The sequence below is a fragment of the Siniperca chuatsi genome, linkage group LG16 (assembly GCF_020085105.1).
Source record: "Siniperca chuatsi isolate FFG_IHB_CAS linkage group LG16, ASM2008510v1, whole genome shotgun sequence".
Taxonomy (NCBI): Eukaryota; Metazoa; Chordata; class Actinopteri; order Centrarchiformes; family Sinipercidae; genus Siniperca; species Siniperca chuatsi.
In genome coordinates this window covers 14,335,106-14,356,414 of record NC_058057.1, presented here as the reverse complement: position 1 = coordinate 14,356,414, position 21,309 = coordinate 14,335,106, and the positions used below count along the sequence as shown (strand labels likewise).

The window sequence follows — 21,309 nt, the reverse complement described above, 5'->3', positions numbered from 1 at the left end:
TGTGCAGTATTATTTGTATTCTGGCAAAAATTCACACCACTCAATAAATGCTATATAGACTGATTTTTAAAGGTTTTCATAAGGGTATTTATTACATACTATAGTCATTCAAAAATAAGTGTAATCATGGCAGCATGGCCAGAAAGAAAAACTTGGGGGGGGGGGTAGGAAATTCTTTCCAAACCAGCACAAATGACCCCAGTTAGTGTGTCCAGTATACTATTAATTCCTAGTACAGTATGCCATTGTTGGTCAAAACCAAAGAAAGTTGAGAAACTTTAACTTAAAGCCATCTCATTTTAGGTGGAATGAAGTTTCTGGAGTTATTTGGAAAATGTAATCAAACTGATTTCATGTTGTTAACTGAAAATGTCATCACATCACTTTACTAGTAACTAACAGTAATTAGTTACATTGCTTACCGTTACTCAGCCCAGCTGGTGCCTTAACTCCAAAGTTGCCACATTTGCACTTTGTGGAGCAGCCAGCCTATAGGCATTGGAGGTATTACGCTACTGTCCATTAACAGCTAGCCCCAGTGACCTCAGACTTGGGAGTCCAGTCCTCAAAGACCTTTATTTACACACTGTACAACTCTAAACAAAACCCAGGTATTTTTTGGGTATACCAGTGGCTAGCTGGACAGCTAAGAAGAAAACACCATGTAAATAAGACAAATTTGGAGTTACCGGAAGGCATATTTTTGCTGGAGGTTAACCAATAGCCCCCTCTCTCGCCTCGAGCCACTCACAATAAGCTAACATTATGCATCTTGACCAGTCTCTCCACTGAAGGCACAGAGACAAAAACTGATGTTGATCATCCCACCCTAACTCCCAGCAAAACAGCAAGATTACTAATAATGTAGTTAGGGTACTGAATTACTGTAACACCTTACCCAATACTGATGCTGGCACCACACTTTTTAACTAGCATGTTACGCTAACTAACATGCTAAAGAGACAATAAACTAACAGTGGCATGTTAACATACTAACGTTAGCATGCTAACATGCCAAATCTTAACGTGCTAAACGTTAGCATATTAACATCCAACAGACATGTTAACATGCTAATGTTAGCATTCAGGTCAAACACAACCTACAGGTGAGGCTGAGGAAGTACACCTGAGGCTGACAAAGTGCACCAGACAGATGAAAGTTGAGCCAAGTCTGGACAGCTGAGTCTGAGACATCCTAAAATGGCCCACTAGTTATAAGGAACTAAGAATAGTATAATTTTGGTTTGGTGGTGTGTAAAGAGCATAGCGTGTTACACAAACTTGAGTCACATTCCCGGTCTTGACGTAGAGTTCAGCTACATTTTCAGCGAGAGCTAGATCATGCCAGCTAGCCAAGGGGGTAGGAAGAGGCCAATGGTCCCAAGCAGGCACACAATAATGAACATCCACAGGAAGATGCGGTCAATCACCATGGCAACATACTTCCAATCCTCTTTCACCTGTGTAGAATTAAGAGCAACAGAAAGAGACAGAGAGAAAACAAGAAATGAAAAAGTTACAGATATAAAATTCTTATTATGATGTCCATAGTTTGCTTTGTAAAAATAGATCTTAATGAAAGTTCAGTCACGAAGACTACCGTTCATACACATGCTGTCTCCATACTCGTGTATATTTCTTGCATTGACAACTGGCTGACCTGTTCCCGCTATTCATTTCAGCCAACATCCTTTTCTTATGACCTCTTTTGAACCAGTCATCTTCGTGGAGCCAGACTTAAAATGCTATGTAATATGCCCCGCTTTCGCTCGTCATCTGACCCAGCCCTATAATGCTCCAGGTTCAGTCCACTGAGCTCATCAAGACTACTGCTCAGGTAGCTTCTATCCAGCTCTTCAGGTTTGTCTACAGAAAAAGCTCTCTTAAACCTGCAATAACTGATTTTTTTGGCCACTTGGGGGCAGCAGAAACAAGTTGTGAATACATGGACATAACGTCACCTTTTAAATTGATATGGTGAACTTGTTAGCAAACAGTTGCTCTGTTTAGACATCCAGCAGTTACAGAGCAACATTATCATTCATTTGGAGTTGTGTTTCTGGCCATCTGGCAGAGCTCTGTTTTTGGTCTCTACCAACTCCTGAGGAAAAAATCTGTTGCTCCACTATGTTCACCAACTAGTCGCTAACTGTGTCTGTCTGCCATTTGGTGCTGAGCAGGTAGTGTACAGTGGGTTTTTAGAGCTTTTTCACTGAAAACAGCTGCCTGCTGCGGCCGAAAATGACATTATGAGAGCGGTGAGAGTGAACCAAAACAGTAAAGTTACAGAGGGGACAGCTAAACAATGAGCTGAAACTCGCTATAAAGCTTCATAAAGGAGGAGCTCCAGATTCAAATGATAATTCTCTGTAGGTTCATCACTACAAGCAACCCCTATCACATTATCACTTGTTTTCACATGATCATTTGATTTTGTTAGTATAAAAATATAAACTATAGCCGCTTTAAGTCACCAGATAATCTTCAGATGTTCTAGAAAGTCCTGTACTGGTTTCAATGGGATACCATCCCATCAAAATAATAATTTTATGTTGGGGTCTAATTGCAAAAGAATGACTAAAACAATTACTCAATTAGTTCATCAACAGAAAATTCTATTAATCGTAATTTATCAAGCAAAAATGCCAAACATTTTTAATATATTATTAATTAAATATGTTTGGATTTGGGAGTGTGTTCAAGTGTGAGTCATTTGAAGACATCACCTTTCTGTTGGTCTTTTTTTTTTTTTTTTACTATTTTCTAACCATAACTGAAAATAAATTATAATGAAAATAATCATTATTTGTGGCCCTAGTTAAGGTTTTTCTGCTTTCTTTTTTGTCTATGATTTGACCTGTAGTTTAGGGAAGACCCTAAGCCCACCTTGCTTTCAGTCCTCCCCTGTGCACCTTTAAATACAGTAAAGCAAGTCAAGCAATAACGCTCGTCAATATTTTTCTTTTAATTAGTCTCTCCCAATTGAGGTATTGGATTCTATAACAAAGTGCATTTTTGGCATACAGTTCATTCACATGGGCACATAATCCATATACAATGAGGAAGTTGGATGAAATAAATCATGAACCTTTGCAGGCCAACACTGATGCAAATGAGAAGTGCCTTTTAAGTGCTGATAATAGTAGCATTTCATTGATACTCACGCTGAAGTCAGCATCCTCAGCCCTCAGATGGTCTGCAATGTAGTGCACCCCTTCCAGAGCACGCATAACACTTGGTGAAAGCAGGAATGTTGAGTCTGATACTGTACTATCAACTTTAGTTGGCCTCTGAGTGGAATTGACTCTGGCCCCTGTTAAGTGTCTGTTTGTCCCTGCAGCCCCCTCCTGTCGGTTCTGGCTGTTCTGTGAGTTTTTCTGTTGTGGTGGAGGAGTCGACCCTGGAGGTCTGGGTGAAGGAGGACGGAAGGAGAAATATGACGTCAGTGTTCCCAGCTCTAAATCCTCGTAACTGCTTCTCTCAGGGTCCTCTGACATGGTCCCATCTCTTAACCAGTTAGCCGAAGTGCTGAGGCAGTTTCCAGATTTGCACCCAGCTATCCGGCCCTGCCGCCGCTCCACCACTGCTTCCTGCTGGAGCAGCAACAGCCTGCAACGCCGGCCATCTGGTAAGGGCCGTCGCATGAACAGCCAGCGTGGGATCAGGTCCAGGAACACAGAGTGGACCCAGCGGGGCATCTTGTGAGTGCTGGGAGAGCGATGGTGCACGTTGAGCACAAAGACAGTGATGACAATGGAGAGGGTGACGAAAATCATGGTGAAGAGGAGGTACTCGCCGATGAGTGGGATAACCAGGGATGTGGACGGTATGATCTCCGTGATGAGGAGAAGGAAAACAGTGAGGGACAGCAGCACAGAGATGCACAGCGTGATCTTCTCACCACAGTCTGAGGGTAGATAGAAAACCAGAACAGTGAGGCAAGAGATCAGCAAACAGGGGATGATGAGGTTGATGGTGTAAAACAAGGGAAGCCTTCGAATGATGAAGAAATAGGTGATGTCTGGGTAGATCTCATGGCAGCAGTCGTATTTCTTTGTATTGTATGTTCCCACAGCGTTGATGATGGCCCATTCACCGCTCTCCCAGTAGTTGTTCAGGTCCACAGTGTTTTCAATTCGCTCGAGGTCAATCTTGGCTTTGTCATACGTCCAGGAGCCAAATTTCATTTTGCAGTTCTGCTGATCAAAAGGGAAGAAGGTGACGTCAATGCTGCAGGAGCTCTTGTAAATGGCAGGAGGAACCCAGCGAACTTTACCATTGTGGAATAGGTGAGCTTTCGTCATATGGGTCACAGCAAACTCACCGTCAGCACTGGAAATACAGAAGTTATCATATGAGTGATGGTGACAAAGGCTAAATTAACAGGTAAACAATCATATCCTGCGTTGTGAGAAGTTCTGCTACCCCTTTTGCTATACAAAATATCTTTTTTTCACTTTAGAAACTATGCAGTAAAAAAGTGTTATGATTTCCCAATAATCTTCTCCAGTAATCTCCCCTCCATTCATCGCTTTAATGGTGATAATAGCTTCTGCTGGAAATGTAATCATGAGTCCTTATCATTTAATCAGTTTCACCTTTTTTAATTTCACCTACAAATTGTGATTACACTGGCTAAATGGAACAGAACTCCATCATCAACCCTCTTGGTTTAATCTCCATGATGAAAAATTTGGGAGAAGGGAGAGGTTTCTCAAAAATCTATTTCACAATAGATTCAAACTGAAGCAATGCACGTGTGAAGGTTGTCTTCATTTTCAAATGAATAAACTGCGGACATTAAAAGAGATGCGCAATACAAATAAAGTTAATGGAAATGTTTAACATAGCTTACAGTGTGAGACAGGTAGAACTGTTCATGCTCTATCATAGTTTGTTCTAGAGCTGTCTTCCAATGTGAAGGTGTAGCAATTTTAACACAGGAGCAGAATGTTTTATGAAGTCCACTAGATGGCGCCATCTTCATATCATATACAATCCAGTAAAGAGGCATCAAGTTGAGCCAATTTATCACTGCATGATGTGTGAAGCTGTTAGACTCTTCTCTGCAACTCCATTACAAGCATCCACTGTAGCATGTTATGAAAATAGGTTTTAGTATTACTCTTAAATTTCTATTACCTTTTCAGTGCAATAGAAAGAAATAGTTGGCTTGACCTGATATTGAAACCACTTAAATAACACGATTATGTTAAGTATACAGTGGATTGTTGGTTGGACAAAACAAGCAATTTGTCAGCTCAACTGTGGGAAATATTATAGACTAAACAATGAATCAATTAATCAAGAGAATGGTCGACAGATTAAACAATAATGAAAATAATTAAGGCATAATGTTAAGGTTCTTTTTTACTGTTATGTTAGTCTCACATCACACTTACTTGTTGTAGAGGACGATGTCTGGTACCCATATGAGCTCTGACGGCACTCTTATGGACGTCACATTGTCATAGTCAGATGGTCTCCAGCGAAGTTTGTAGTCATTCCACTCCTGGGAGATTCAAACAATATGAGATGTTTTGGGGGATATGATCCTTTACTCAATTGTCAGTTATTCAATTCTTCATAAACTTTGTCAAAATAGAACTGTATAGGAAGGTTTTCATATTCTTAACATTGTATATCACCATATCCCCTAGTACAGAAATATTTTTTCTGACCTGTTTAAGCCACACATTGGTTGTCATCATTTGGTTCTTCTCATCCTAGCAGACAGACAGACAGAGAGAGGGAGAGAGACAGAGAGACATACAGACTGAGTTAAGACTGTCAACTCTGGGTTCAGGCCAGAAGAATATATATGAGAGGTTCTTGGAGGTTTGTCAAAGCCGACCCAAATATAGCTTGCAGCAACTTTACTTCAGTATCTTGATGGATGTGAAGTATTCTGTAACAGTTTCCTCTGTGACAAGGCAGAGGGTGCATCTAGTTTTCCTAAGTTTGTTTTGCTACTGTATATAAAAATGCCAAAACATATTGTTGAAAAACCAGGTATAGTGTAAAACTTAAGGGTAAAAAGGGTTAAAGTTGCAGCGGCTTAAGTTTTGGTAAGTATAGGGAAGACAATGGAGTAATAATCATACTAATTAATGTGATAGGAATAAGTTATTCCACTTAAGAATATACTAAAATGTCTGACTTTTTTGTTCAAATGTACCCAAAATCATATAAAAATCCACATCTTTAGTAAAGGGGTTTTCAACTTAAACGGACAAACAGCTTTTTTTAAAGACATAGGGACAGAAATTGCATCCTATTATGAAGTCTTTGGTTCACATTAAAAGCAGCAGCTACCACGGCACCAAAAACAACTTATCACCTCTATTAATGTCTTTTTGTACTACATGAATTGGACAAACATGCTGTAAACCGTCCATGACTCACCACGTCAATGAGCTGTGCTATGGACAGTCCAAACTTGACAATGACCACATCAGAGATGTTTGGCACGGGTCTCGACCACTTGTTGTAACCAGCAAACAGGGTCTTGAAGAGATCATCCTCAGCATGCGAGTGGGTCTTCTCGTGACAAAGAACTGTAATACATTATTTATTTTAATCTCTTAACATTTATAGAGGACAGATACAATGTAAGAGTAATAGAATTTATTTGGTCACATTTATTCAACACTGTGCAAATGAAATTCCAGCTTCTATTAAATTTCACTCCAATCTGCAGTTAAGAGATCTATCAAATATTTCTTGAAACTATCTCTCCTGAAACTGCAATATGAAACTGTTAAAACTAAAGTAACTGATGTGACTGCATGTCCTTTTCGCATTTTGACACCAAGGTCATTTGGACAGTTTTAACTCGTGATTTTGTTTTGCTGGCATTCAGCAATTAATATTGATGGTATGACATATAGAGAATGTAACAATTACATAGAGAGTGAGTACTGTGGAAGAGGACAGGAGTAAGTTGCAAAGTGAATGCTGGGATCATGTCCATGTTCTCTCATCCGTGTCTCCCCTAATCCTCACTTAACAAACAGTGGTAAATCAGGCTGGCATGCTATTGTGGCTTTTGGGAGTGAGGGTGAGAGTTTTGAACATCTCATGTTTCAGCACAGCCTACTCTAAACATCTACGATTTTTCTTGGTAAAGTCTTATTGACTTTTCCACATATTAGAAAATCTTTTGATCTCTTGCTCTGAGCTCGACAGCAACATTTCAGTTGTAACCTTTCTCTTTATCGCTTAAGTGTTATTATTATGTATATGCGACTTCACAATGAGAGGTGGCTTAATCAAATTGATTTTGAATATGCAGTCTAGACAGATTTGCGTACAAGCTCAGACTGAATCACTGTATTATTTTTCTGCAGAATGAATAGCATGGAAATAGACAGGAATCCCATCCCTTGGGGATTACTGCTTCCACCTTCATCAATGTAGTCAGAGTCAATTACACACATCATTACTTGCTTGTGTTAAATGGAGGTGAGCTAATTCCTCACTAGTGAAGGGTGTTTATTGTGGAGCTGTCTGTCACTCTGTGTTACAACAGATGCATAAAACATTTAACTGACAGTTTTCACTTGAAGCAGAGGGTGACAAAAGTGTGTGTTATTAAAAAGTTTTTAAAAATCTGATGATCATATATGGCCAATAGTCATTTTTTAAAACAAATACATAACAAAAACATTTGAAAAGAATCCTTTAAATTTGTTTTTCTAGAGAATTGTGACCAAGATATGTTCTGAGAGAGACACCTTACATTTAACAAAAAAAGTGCCCTTTGGTTGGCAAACTATGTAATAAACTATGTAATAGCATCAGAGTTTGTAAACTACTTCAAACATATCTTTGGCATTACTGTACTGCAGTTACTTGTTGCCTATGATATACGATGATAACTGTATATCAGCCATAAGCTAACATCAGCCGATTTGAGGGTCGAGCTTCTGTGTATACTGTACGTGTGGACCTGCATTAGTCATTCATTCTCTTGTACTGACATTAAAATAATTGTTTGACACTTTGAGTAATACACTTTAATGCCATTCTTATGTCTGTATGGTTAATATGAAGCTGGAGATAGCCAGTTAGCTTAGCTTTGCATAAAGACAGGGGGGAACAACTAGCCTGGCTGTCTAATGTAACAAAATCCTTCCAACACCTCTAAAGCTCATTAATTAACAGTAAAAAAAGTGTGCTTGGCAACTGATCCCAGCCGGGGAATAGTCTATATGCTAAGCTAAGCTAACTGGCTGGTGGCTCAAGCTTCATTTTTACTGTACAGACATGACAGTGGGCTCAATCTCGTTTCCCAAAACGTCAAACTATTCCTTTGAAGAGTTGTGACCAAGATATGTACTGAACTAAGCGGAATACTTTACTTTTTTTTTTTTAAAAAAGTGAACAAACTATGTAATGGCATCACTGTTTCTAAACTACCTCAAACATATATTTGGCATTATTGTACTGGAATTTCTTGTTACTTATAGACTGACATATACACAATACTGCCAATAACTGCAGTAAGCTAATATCTGCCAATTTATCGCTCCTGCTCTAGTGTGAACTAGTATGTGTGAACCTGCATTAATCATATTTTTACAAATGCATGAAATGTATTCACTGTTAAATGTACAAAAAGATCTTATGACAAATATCTCATGATAGCTTCTCTCTAGAGATTTATGTTAGGAAACGTGGAAGTACATTAATAATTTTATTTATATAGCACTTTTCAAAAACAGAGTTACAAGGTGCTGTACATACATAAAACAAAGCAAAGCAATGAAAGACATGGGGAAAAGAGACAAAGTGTCAGTTAGCAAAGCAAGTATTACAGGGGCAATTACGAATATGAGGGTCTATTTAACATAGATATGTGAATATCATGTGAAGTGACTATTTACGCAAGACATGATTGTTTTAGCAATAGTGTGTAAAAAAAAATAAAAATAAAAAAAAGAGGCATCAGACGTGGTAAATAGTATAAATTCAGAGTTCATTTGCCCACGGTACACTTGGGCTCCTCTCCTGCCATCATGAACTAATTTCATTCTGGCAAACAAGCAGGCACCAGAGACGTCTTATCTGTTCTCTTGACAGTCAGGGCGGTGCACGTTCATCTGTCCGTGCATCTGGAAAGGACCAGATGTGGGGCTTGAAAAAAAAGGCTCTTGGGTGCCATAGATCAAAGCCTCCTGCCAGCAGAGACTTGAAATGAGATGACACCTCCAACATCCAGCACACTGGGCCGTGGATGTTGGATCTTGGCCAAGCCCCTTAGCGAGAGGTGTATGAAACACTGACCGGTTAGGATTATCGAGTCAGCAGCTTCTCAGCCCAGAGACGCTCTCATGAAATTGGGCTGTGTAATACCTAGAGTAAAAAGTTCACTAAAAAACAACATGCAACAATTTTGCGTGAGTTGACTAAAATTGCAGGACTTGAGTCAGAAAGCTCAACTCGGTGTCTTAATGAGAAGTATATTGGCACCTCCACATCTGACTGCTGTAGCATGTCAAGATGGAGGGAGGGGACATAGAAGCTACAGTGCATTTGATATCACAGGGCAGGCTGTGTTTTTAAACACTCGTACGTCACAAGAAGACATATGTAATCTTAGACCTCTGAGCGAGCAGTAGTATGTGGACACAAATCTTGCTTACATTTGAGAGAAGAGAGAACTCATACAAGCCCATGTAGAAGCTCCTGAATTGATTTTCAAATAGAGCTGCCCCGAGTTTCACTGTCAAGCTTGATGGATTTAAAGTCGAACTGAAATGAACTTTTATTATCTTAAACAATGTCCACAAAAAGGTCTTCTGGAAAAATGTATACAATAGGTACAATAGTTTATATTTTCTGAAACAAAAAGTGAGGAGAATTCAAATTTCAGTTTGACTTTAAGAGGTAACCCTGTTTATACAGTCTATGGTTTAACCCTGAAACCTACTCAAAATTCTGTCTATAAATATGCTTCTTTGTGTGTCCATTGCTGTTTTTGAGAAACATATCTGTGACCATTAACATCCACTGAAAATAAAGCTTTGACTAAGCTTTTGTAGCATATTGTGTGGAATATTTTCTCACACCGTTCTGGGGACAATTTTTATTTGCTTGTGAAGTGTACTGCTTCTCTTCTAAATGTGCATAGTTATGGACCAAACTCTCAGATGGTAAGAGACAGAGGCTAGCTAACGTTAGTCCTTTCATCTTTTGTGTTTTGCTAACACTAGCTTTTTGTAATGTGTGTCATTAAAACTAAAAATAAGTGACTACAGACTGCTGTGGGCGTGAAAGATAGAGTGCTCCCTACATTTACATTCAATGGGGAAACAACTCTCTTCCAGAGTTAATTTCTGGCTGTCACATTTCTGTTAAGATGTAAAACGAACATAAACCATCCAGTGGCACGAGGTGACAAATTTTGTAGCCTTTTGCAGACTGGCGCGAGGCGATGCTTTATGAGAAAAGCATTGTGGGAGTTGTGGATGAAAGCTGCTGTTAAGATTTAAAGAGAAGCTTACACTTAGCTAATTTTAAGCTTTTATTAATTCTAAATTAAACTCAAAATGTTAAGTAGCTCTGACTGTCATAGAGTTAGCGTAGTGTTGTGGTAAAATGTAGGCTCAAACGTGATATTTTGTTTTTCCATGTGCTCCATGCTACCATATTGGTGGCATGTATCTACTTCTCCGTGTGTGAAAGGCACGTTGGGGCCACCAGAAAATGTTTAAAAAGTGCTTAACTTACCTGAAGGACATAAGAGTAGCGAGCAGAGAATAGCCGTCCTCACAGAGAACAGGTGGTTGTGTCCCATTTTGTACTCTGGTACCAAGAAGTCCAACTTCACCGGAGAGTGCGGAGGTGTTTCCGTCCACTGCCAAAACGTTACCTTGAAGCCGTGATGTGTGAGCAAAATCTGTCATCTTAGCAGCTGGGAGGCATATCAGGACAACTTCACCACTACTCTTACTACAGCTGCGTTTATATCTGTGGGCGGGGAGTGAGTATGACGATACTCTGTCTGAACAACTTTACTGTCTTTTCCCTAAAGCTCAGCATCGATAGAAGTGTCACCCTCCTCACTTTAGCCCTGCCCGCGAAATGTACCTTGTGTTTCCGCGCTCCAAAAGCCTGTCCGCGCACTGACTCGGTGAGCTATCCATCACCCGGTGCTGAATCAGGGAGCGGCACTGTAGCTTACCTCTGATGTATTTGCAGACTTAAGTACCAGTTCATAATGCTGCCTTTACAAATTTGGTCTCAAGAAATTCATTCACGGTAATATAGTCCGGTTAGTTGTTGTGTGTATGTGTGTATATTATTCAAACAATTCCACGTTTTTACGCACGGTGCCAAAAATTTACGCGTCCTTGGTGACCTAATCTAAGACTTTAATATCCATTTTGAAATTTTAAATTAGTTATTTTCCATGATTGGAAGCATTGTTAGTGGCCACTCTGGTCGATTAGGTCCGCATAACAGCATCATCCACTGTGAGAGGACAGGACACATCTGAGTACTTCGGGTCATTCATCTGGTACCTATAACAGTCCCTCCTCCTTCTCTCTCTCTCTCTCTCTCTCTCTCTCTCTCTCTCTCTCTCACACACACACACACACACACACACACACACACACACACACACCGTACGTAAAAGTGGTAACTTGCATTTATGGGAAACCAATAACCAATAACTCCAGCTAGAACCAGTTTGCTCTAAAAGAGTAAAGACTGACCGTTTATTTATTTTGTAAAGCATTAAAGGATGTGTAAATAAGTGACATATGCAGCTGAACAAACGCCCATGGGATATTTCTGTGGAAAACAGCTAGAGGGCAGACTAGGTGAATTAATATGCTCAGTGAAATTTTTGTCCCCTAAAATACTGAGTAGATGTGAAAGCATGGCAACAAATACAAAAAAACAAATGTAACCTTTAAAAAATAATAAAAAATTATCAAAAGGCTAATTTATTTGTTTGTTTCTGTTTACTGGATAAAACATACTTCATATCATACATTGTGCAAATTTATATTATTGCACGTTTTATCATTGCAAACATGAAAGCACTCTCTCTCATGAGTCCTGGCAGGGTTAAAGAGAGAATAGCACAAAGGAGAGGGACACAACTAAAACATGATTCTCATGTTTAAACAGGTAAATCCACAAATAGACGCACAATAGTTTTCTTTTCTGATCCTAAGGTTTACATTCTGTGTAAAATCTTGCAAGCAATGCTTTAAACAATGTGCAGATTCAAAGTTTCTCTGTTTTAAGAGCTTCATCAAGTTTTCTTGTGTGTTTGCTGCTTATTTCTTCCTAATCAAAGGAATTGTTTATGCAATATCTTGTCCCCCATCCACAGATTATTGTATAGTTCTCTCCAAACAGATAACAACACTTTATAGCAATGAGTTATAACAGTTGCATTCTTCTCCTTTTTTGTCGCAAAAATAAAATCTCCATTGGAACACACTAAGCGTATCCTGGCCTCCATCCTCGCCCTGGAACCAGATGGCTGATAGCTTCCTCTGGAGAAGACTAACAGAGCCATTATGTTTGGTCTCTGAAGGCCAATCTAGTTTGATCCATAAACACTCAACTTGGCTTAAACCTGCAGCACATACTGTTGCCACATTTGACCTGACCAAATTCCACAAATAATGCCTCGATGGAAAATAGTATTTTATGGGTTACAGGGTTATTTTTTCGGTGAAAGGTGTGAGATGTGAGATTACTAACATTCCTGTCACCTTTGAACCATGTTGATTCCTACAGTTGATGTAATGCCTGACCTTGACACATTGTTGTATCTCATTGCTGTAATGCACATATAGTTAAATTAATTAAAAATATAGAATTGCATGAGGGTTTATTTCCTTTATTTTGGGTCTCACACAGGATACCAGACATCATTTTAGAGGATGATACGTGAGCAGTGTGCAAAGTCTTTTCCACACTTCCTTAGCGATGAATTTTGGCAATGTCTTTCAGCTGCTTGGTGAATGAAACATGCAGGGCCTGCGATGAGATCTCCAGCCTGTTGGCGATGTCCCCTGCAGCACGGAGCATGTCTTCAAAGGCCAAGGACTCTTCTCTGATTCTGCTCCGGAAGACAAACAATCCGTGTCACCAGGTGGAGTGAAAGGAGGGAAGAAACAGGGACAGATGTGGAGAGAGGCAGAGTAAGTGAAAGAGGAGCTGAGGACATTAAACACATTATAAGTGGGGTGATACACATGGTTACTGTTAAAACTGGTTATGTAATGGGAAGAAATGTGTAAAGGGGACGACCGAATCATACGTTTATTTCTTTCTAATTTCTTTCCTTTATGAAGCTCTACAAAAACACATTCTTCTTAACTTCTTGTGAAACTGATTTATTTGCACTCACTTCTGCATCCCAGCGAGGGCACCCAATACTTCCCCCTTCAGCTGCTTTTCTAGATCCTCTTCAGCTTTCTCTACGACCTCGTGGCAACTCTTCTGGTCCTCTTGGATGCCGATGATATTTTCCTTAATCACATCTTCATAGCTCTGATCTCCCATCTCTGACCCCACAAACTGCTCCATGTTCTCCATCACCACCTTGTTTCCATCCTGGATGGCCTGCAGATAGGCCAGCTCCTCTTTCTGGGCCTTCAGCCTTCGAGCTGAAGCAGCGTTAGTGCTGAAGTGGACCGAGCACTTGTCCGGTTGAGGCTCATACAGCAGTGTAGGTGAGGGTGATGAAGAGGAAACTGCTGATGTGATCCCGTCTTGGTTGTTTCTCATCCGTGCAGGCTCATCACCAATTGCCTGCGACGTGTCATTGGTGGCCATTATCGCAGAGTAGATGTCAAAGCCTGAACCCCAATCTCCACTTTGGCATAGCGTTGGGGTTCCCATGGATACCCAGGCCAGGATGAAGGGCATCCAACAATGCCACATGGTAACCTGGGAAGAGGAGAAGATGAGTGACTGTGAATAATTTCTGAAGGTGAAGACGCACCTTAAAGACGTTGTCCAACATTTTGAGAAATCCACTTATTCACTTTCTTGCAGAGAGTGAGATGAAAAGATTGATACCACTCTCATGTCTTTGCAGTAAATATAATGCTACAGCTAGCAGCGGGTTAGCTTAACTTTGCATGAAGACTGGAAACACGGGGAAACAGCTAGACTGGCTCTGTCCAAAGGTAACAAATATTTAGTTGTTTCCCTCTGTTTCCCATCTTTATGCTATGCTAAGATAACCGGCTGCTAGCTGTAGCTTCATATTTAAAGGACCGATATGAAAGCAGTATCAATCTTCTCATCTTACTCTCTGCAAAAAGTGAATAAACGTATTTCCCAAAATGGCAAATTATTCCTTTTAGTGAAATGCAAATAGTATGCTAGTCTGTAACCTTTTTTCTATACATGTAGTGTCCTTCTCGAGCAAAACTGTAGTAAAATTATGGACATTAGCGTAATTGTTACATCTATCAAAATTAACTCATTCACTTAATGTCTCTAGTGGTAATTACCAAAAAAGTCACAACACTAACATGAGAAAATGCTAATTCATGTTTAAAAATATCTTTAAAAAAGTCAGTATCTCTACAGAACTTTGGAGCACTGAGAGAATATTAAGTGTGGACCACCTTTTTAAATCAAATCTTCTCCACTCTGCTCCCTCAGTCATCAAGGATAAACACTTTAATTTCTGCATGATTCAGCTGTGAATCCAAAGAACCACAGGCTGTTTATTGGGTACATTAGCACAGCAAAAAAGTCTAATCTGAAGGTTTCCCATGGTTCTTTCTACATCTCCATGTTTTAAACAGCTTTATTTCACACCAACATTGTGGATAGTTATTATGCCAAAAGAAAGGTGGTGGTCTCAAAGGCTAAACTGCATAAAAGGGACTTAAATCTGTCTCATGACCTTTAGACATTTTTTGTATACATTTCCCAGTCGTCAATCCTTCTGTCACACTGTACCTTTCAGTAATATAGATATGACTTCTATTTATTTTGTAGTGGCTCAAAAATGTGACACTGAATGTCACACCTCATATTTTATCAGCTAACTTTTCTTTTCTTGAACTTTTGTAATATGTCACTGACACCTTATATGACATTATAAAATGCAATATACTGTATAGTATTTAGTCAAAGAAGCAGGCGCTGTAGTCATTGAGTAAGTCTGATCAAGTGATATTAGGAAGACTTGGAAGCCTTGCTTTCATCAAGACTGTACACATCATAATCATTTTAATTTTACAAGCAACTGAACACCTATTTGAGAAATTGATGTGATTTGAATTCCCCTCTTTGAAATTTCCAGATGGTCATTTAGATTTTAAGTATCTTTTTGGGGTCCTTTTAGTCAGGTTCAGATTTAAAAACAGGTTGCTCAAATTGGGTCGTTGAAATGTAGACACCAAAAATGAAGATGAACAATTCTAACTTGAACATCCAGGCTACCAAAGATTGATCAGACCTCAGTCCTGTCAGGTTACGTTCAATGAAGAACTATCCTCATTCAAGTTTGAATTTTTCATCTTGAATTTTGGTTCCTGAATTTCACCAATCCAATTTGAGCAACTTGAGTATTTGATTAAATCTAAATATGTGAATATTATTTTTTGAATAATGGAAACTTGAATACTTAAAATTTAAAGTTTTTGTTTAAATTAGGTAAACAAAGTAGGGAGTTCAAATCACATAAATTCAGATAGATGGTTTTCAAAGATTCAGTGGTATTTAAATGTCATCATTAAGTCTGAAGTTTCTCATAAGATTCTAATTATTACAGAAAGCATTACTTGCTTCCATAGAAATCCACATGACAACATCTCTAATTGTACTTTTGATTGTTGTGTGCTGCTTGTATTATGTTTAAATACAGGAGATGTCCTCACACTGTGGTTGGGCTGTGGCTTACTGTAGCAGATGCATGTGTTGTGTCATGTTAGGACTATAAAAGCTGACAGCCCCATGCAGCAGTGTGTGTGTTGTTTTTACTAGCAGTTGTCTTTTTTCTCCATTGGCCAAATGGCATTAACATTTTACCAGCCACTCAATAGATTAATTGTTTTTTTTTTGGCTGGTGAGTGAAGCAAATCTACCAGCCACTTGCATATTTTACCAGCATTTGGATGGTAGCTGGTGCTAATTTTGTGCCCTGTCTGGGCATCTTTCATGACATCTATTCACCTCATGAATCCTTACAATACATGAGAATATAGAGAGGGAGCTTCATTTGCATAATTTCTAACATCAGATGGGATTTTTATCACAAAGGGGGTTTGTTTTCTCTGCATATGTTACAGTGTTCAGTCAAACAGCAACACTGTTACTTTACCATTTTGCAGACTGCCATTCATGCCTCTCTCCTCTGCATCTGGAAATATATTTAAAAACCTGAACCTGTGACGTAGAGGCCTTGCAGAGCTCTGCTGTCAGAGCACATTTGGTTTCAGCTGCAGTTTACTTTTACAGCAGCCTTGAAACTATTTCAACTTCTCATAGCTGAAGTGAAACTTTGAACACAGAGAAACACAGAATGAATGCTCAGTCATGCTTGCTAGAGCGGACATCGTAAAATTGTCTATTTCTTTTAAGATAAGTTGTGGTGTGGTCCAACCCCCCATTTCTGTTTACTTTAAATGGTGACCTCACATATGTTACAGCAGCTGTAAGAAGAGTAGTAAACAGAAACCTTCAAACCAAGTTAGAGTTGTTAGAGTAATACATTTGCTAATTTCTTTTGATTGACACAAGCATTGTAACAGACAGGATGATATCACCCACTGGAATAAAGCTGATTTAATGAGTTTCTCCAGAGGTGACACATGGCATGATGAATGAATGAGGTTTGTTATTTGGACAGTTTGAATATTACAGATATTATTTACTCATGAGCATTTGAAAAAACATCTTTGCACTAGAATAGATATCTGCTGCTTTCCTGTAACTAGTAAATCTTTGTCCTTAAACCCACCACTCATATAGTGTATAGTGTGCAAATGTTTAGAAAAACATTTTATAAAGTCTACATTTTGTGTTGAATTCATTTTGACATTAACAAGATTCAGAAAACACTTCACACAGTAGATGCATTTACTGTGAAACTTGTCACAAGGTGAGAGCAGAAAACACCTGATTGCTGAAAGGTGTCTCCGTCTTCAAAGACAGGCACAGCATGTCCAAAACCTTTTTTTACTCTGAACTTTTACTGTACTTGTTTGGACTTTAGTAAATCAAAACCTCAAGGCATAGAGTGACAACAATTTCAGCCTAATGACAGAAAACAGCCAAATGGAAATGTAATTCATTTTAAAATATAACTTTATTGTCTCTGTGTTCAATTACCATCGCAGCAGTAAAAGGCACAAGTCAAAGGACATTTAGTGACATTAACTCAGTCTCTTAAAAGGCCTGCTAACTAGAAGCACACATGCTCCTCTGTGTCACAGATTGGCAGGAGCAGTTGCCTTTGTGTTTGGAAAATGTCTGCACAATTTCCACGCTAGCGTCTTACGGTTTACTTGAAACAGTGTTTGTGTTAGACTCTCTGTGGCCTGTAGTGACCTTTTTTGGCTCCACTGTGAAGGATCTGTCATTGTGAAGTGGCTTTTATAGGCTGACTTTTCTTTTGGCTTAAAATAGCAGAAGCTCGCCTGTAGAAGGAAAACAGTTCATCGCCAAAAGCTCAGAACACCAGGAGGATATTTCAGTTCTTGTTTGTAATCTTTAAAGAACTGCACAGACTACAGTAAATCCGTGTTTAGTGGTTCTTCTGACAGCAGCAGCATTGATTGATTTATTTATTTATTATACAACTAAATTATAATGAATCAAATCAAATTAATAGAATTAATTTTTAAATTATGTCATTTGCAGAATTGCATGGTTGTGATACATTTACCAATTCAATCTCTGTTTTCCAGCCTTTCAGTTGTAAAAGTGTATCTTGAATATGATCCCTGGAAACATCCTTAGCTGTGGGTGAGAGCTAATTTGAGTGTTTGTGGTGTAGCCATAGCTCAGCCCTGTGGCCCCTAATGTCAAAGCCTGAACAGGTGTGTTTCCCAGGTGTCGCAACACTCAACCACTTCAATGTTGCTATGACAACAAGGTCTTTAGCAATAAGCCAGTACAGCATAGAGAGGCCTCACAGGTTCATGGGCCTCATAGGTAATCATGTAAGGTGGAAACATACTTGGCAGCATAATAATTAGAGAGATAAGTAGAGATATGTTTACACACACACACATAACATATACACACATGTACTGTACTTAAATACTATCTGACTGTCTCTTACATTTCTATACAACTCTAAAGCAACCATCCACATCAATAACAGTATTTTACAAACGAACAGTAATTTAATTATGTGTATATAATACATATAAATGCCATAAAAATGTAACAGTTTGCAACTGTTTCAAGTAAACTGTAAGTTTTAAGTTATATTTCTCTACTTTTACCAATGGAGTGCCAGGTGAGAAAGCCCCAGCCTCCCATTATACTCTATAACTAAAGTTTTATAAATCCAAAAACCAAACTTACCCAACTCCAGTAATTTTTCACAGCTAAATTCTGCCACCTCCACTTTTTCAGTCAAGCAAAATGCTTCAAAAGGCTCAGGACTGACATTCACAAGCACAGAGAACAAACACTCACTTGGTTTCCTTCTTCATGTCAGAGAAAAAAAATGCGGACACACGCACACACAATTAGGGTTTGGCTGGAGAGTGTGATCGTCTGTGTGCCCCTGTCTGCTGTTGGGAGGGGAAGGTAGGGGAGGGGGATGTTTGTAGAAAAGCCTGAAACTGAATGATTTCTTTCTTTGCAGTGGAAAGAGGGGCTGGCATAAGGAGTGGTAAAGAGGGGGCGTAATCTACTTCACATCTGTGGGCTCTGGTGGGGGACAGAGGAAGCATGAGGTTTACTTAGTATGGGGGGAAATGTTCTTTTATGACCATGCTGGGTATACTGTATATTTCCTATTTATTCAAATATGTCTGAAGTATGCACTTTGGTATTTTAAAATGTGAAAAAATAACACCAAGTTCTTTTTCCCAGCAGATATAATGACTTCCAAATCAAGACAGTGTACAGTAGTGACTGATTAATAATGCACTGTAAAGTTGCATCTGATAATGTGGTTTAATTGCATTTTATTTCATGAAATGTTTTCTTCAAAACACAGAGTATTTGAAAGTACTGGGGAGTAGTTCTCACCTCATCTAACTCTGACTTGTTAAACTTAGTTTAGAACATTTCTTTTTAACTTGCAGCAAAATGAAAAATTACTATTCCTATTATATAGTAATAGTCATATATATAATATTAATCTTCTATATATTTTATACTAAAAACTGATTCTTTAAAAGCTTCTTAGTTTTGCATCTGAATTCCTAAACCAACTTGTCTATTATGAATAAATTTATTTGGAGTTACACAATATGTAATCAGTGTCTTATTGTTGAAGCAAGGTCAAGGAGCTTTTATCACATTTACACATGGTATTAAAGGGTAATATTGTGTGGAAATGTGTCTTTCTATCTGTAATTTACTTTATAGCTATTTAAATGTATTCTTCTTTTAGCTTCTGGGCATGGATAATTGGAAAATTGATTACAGCAGGTCTCCTTACAGTGTGAGTGTTATTTTATTGAAAAGGACATACTTTGGTGCTTTTGGGATTCATTATTGCCCTGTTAGACTATATTGGAATGCAGTGCTTCCTACTAACTTAGGTATATAGAGCTTTACAGTGAAAAACTGTACTTGATGAAATTTAAACCAAAATTAATCAGCGTGACAGCAAAAACTAGGAAAGCAAGAATAGGGTCAAAAATATAATTATTTTCTTAAAAAGCAACTGGGGTGTCTTATCTCAGCCCAGTATTCCTAAGAATTGTGCCCACGTTGGACGATTCTGTAGCGCATCATTTACATCCAAAGCCAAAATTTAGTGCCGAAGTAGTGTGCCCTTTTTGTAGTGAGGTAAAACGTAAAGTTGTAACATGTCACTTGTCTAACTTTCATGCAGGAGACAAGAGTCCTGCCCTGCAATTAATATGTATCTTATTAATCATAACCAAGTGTTTTACAATAGTTGCCTAACCTTAACCATGCCATAGTTTAGTTGCCATAACCATGATGTTTCCCTGTCCGTCTGTAACCATACAATAGTTGTAATTTGCGAGAATTGCAAAATCATCAACAACAACCTTCTTGCCTGGTGATAGAGTTGCTGATCTTGCGTTTGTAAAAATTTATTACGTTTTTCGCCCACCACTCATTGTTGCATCCCTTCATCCACGGTGAAGGAGTCACAGTTCACAGCAGCTGCACAACACAGTTAGAAAACATGGCCAGGCACAAGAGTCAAGAGACAAAGCTTACCATTTAAAATAGAATAGAAATGTCACAGTTTCTCATCTAATGACCAAACCGTGTTCAGTTTGTTGACAGTGCTACAACCCGCAGAGTGCATTTTAACACCAGGTATAAATTGGATCTTTTTCATTTCCCCTCCATTCACAGATGTTCTTGTCTTTTCAGTGCAGAATAATGGACAGCAAAAAATGCTAGAAAATAGTGCACATGTTTCTAGAATAGTGCCATAGGCAGGAAGGAAAAAAAACTCTTAATCTTGGAGGTACAAATCCATGACAGCTGCTGATTACAACCAGTAATCCAGATCGGCTATGTTTGAATGGTTCATGATACCTACTGCAGAACAATGTTTCACCAGAGGCTGAATTTTAAAAGGTCATGGAAGAGATCTGAGATTTTTATCGACCTCTAATCGGCAACCAAGACATAACAACATTGACAGGTCTTTGACAGTTTAATTTATCTAAGAAGAAGATTAAACACATTTTTAAATCATGGATAATCAGATATCTGATATAGGCATGTGTCATTGCAGTGTCAGGGCTGTTGTGTTGAAAGGGCATATTTACTTTTTGTTTGACCTTTAATGTAACTTTGAATTATGATATATATATATAAAAAACATGATTTTGTTCATTTTATCCTCACCTTGCATTTCGGTCTGTAGTTTAGTTCATTTGGTCCCGATAACAGTGTTGCACTGTTGCCTTTTAGTCCTGATTTGTGTTCACTGATTTTTTACAAAATAACCAACAGGATCAAACATGAATTCATATGGACTGACATGGTGACTCATTCATTGCACAGTTTTTGGCCATTGCTATCCTGCATCTTCAGTGCTGTATAGACCCATATGGGGAAATCAAACTCAGATGACTGACAGCAAGGCATGCAGCACTTTCCTGCGCCTTATGTGTATATTTATCTTCTGTGGTGTCA

At 38.7% G+C, this 21,309-nt stretch overlaps 2 protein-coding genes across 3 annotated transcripts; both read right to left on the bottom strand.

Moving 5' to 3' along the window:
* Positions 1–63: 63 nt before the first annotated feature.
* On the bottom strand, positions 64–11,503 carry chrna2b (cholinergic receptor, nicotinic, alpha 2b (neuronal)). The gene is made up of 6 exons (XM_044169570.1): positions 10,735–11,503; positions 6,406–6,557; positions 5,682–5,726; positions 5,403–5,512; positions 3,165–4,332; positions 64–1,460 (listed from the first exon to the last, which is right to left on the bottom strand). The coding sequence occupies exons 1-6, from the start codon at positions 10,799–10,801 to the stop codon at positions 1,335–1,337; spliced, it is 1,668 nt and encodes a 555-aa protein (XP_044025505.1). The 5' UTR covers positions 10,802–11,503; the 3' UTR covers positions 64–1,334.
* A 1,349-nt stretch (positions 11,504–12,852) lies between these two features.
* Positions 12,853–18,799, bottom strand: si:ch211-142k18.1. 2 transcript variants are annotated; one of them, XM_044170084.1, is made up of 3 exons: positions 18,646–18,799; positions 13,382–13,923; positions 12,853–13,090 (listed from the first exon to the last, which is right to left on the bottom strand). In XM_044170084.1, the coding sequence occupies exons 2-3, from the start codon at positions 13,915–13,917 to the stop codon at positions 12,952–12,954; spliced, it is 675 nt and encodes a 224-aa protein (XP_044026019.1). In that variant the 5' UTR covers positions 13,918–13,923; positions 18,646–18,799; the 3' UTR covers positions 12,853–12,951. The 2 variants fall into 2 exon arrangements, with proteins under 2 accessions (XP_044026019.1, XP_044026018.1); XM_044170083.1 differs by having other exon boundaries at positions 18,532–18,776.
* Positions 18,800–21,309: the final 2,510 nt, after the last annotated feature.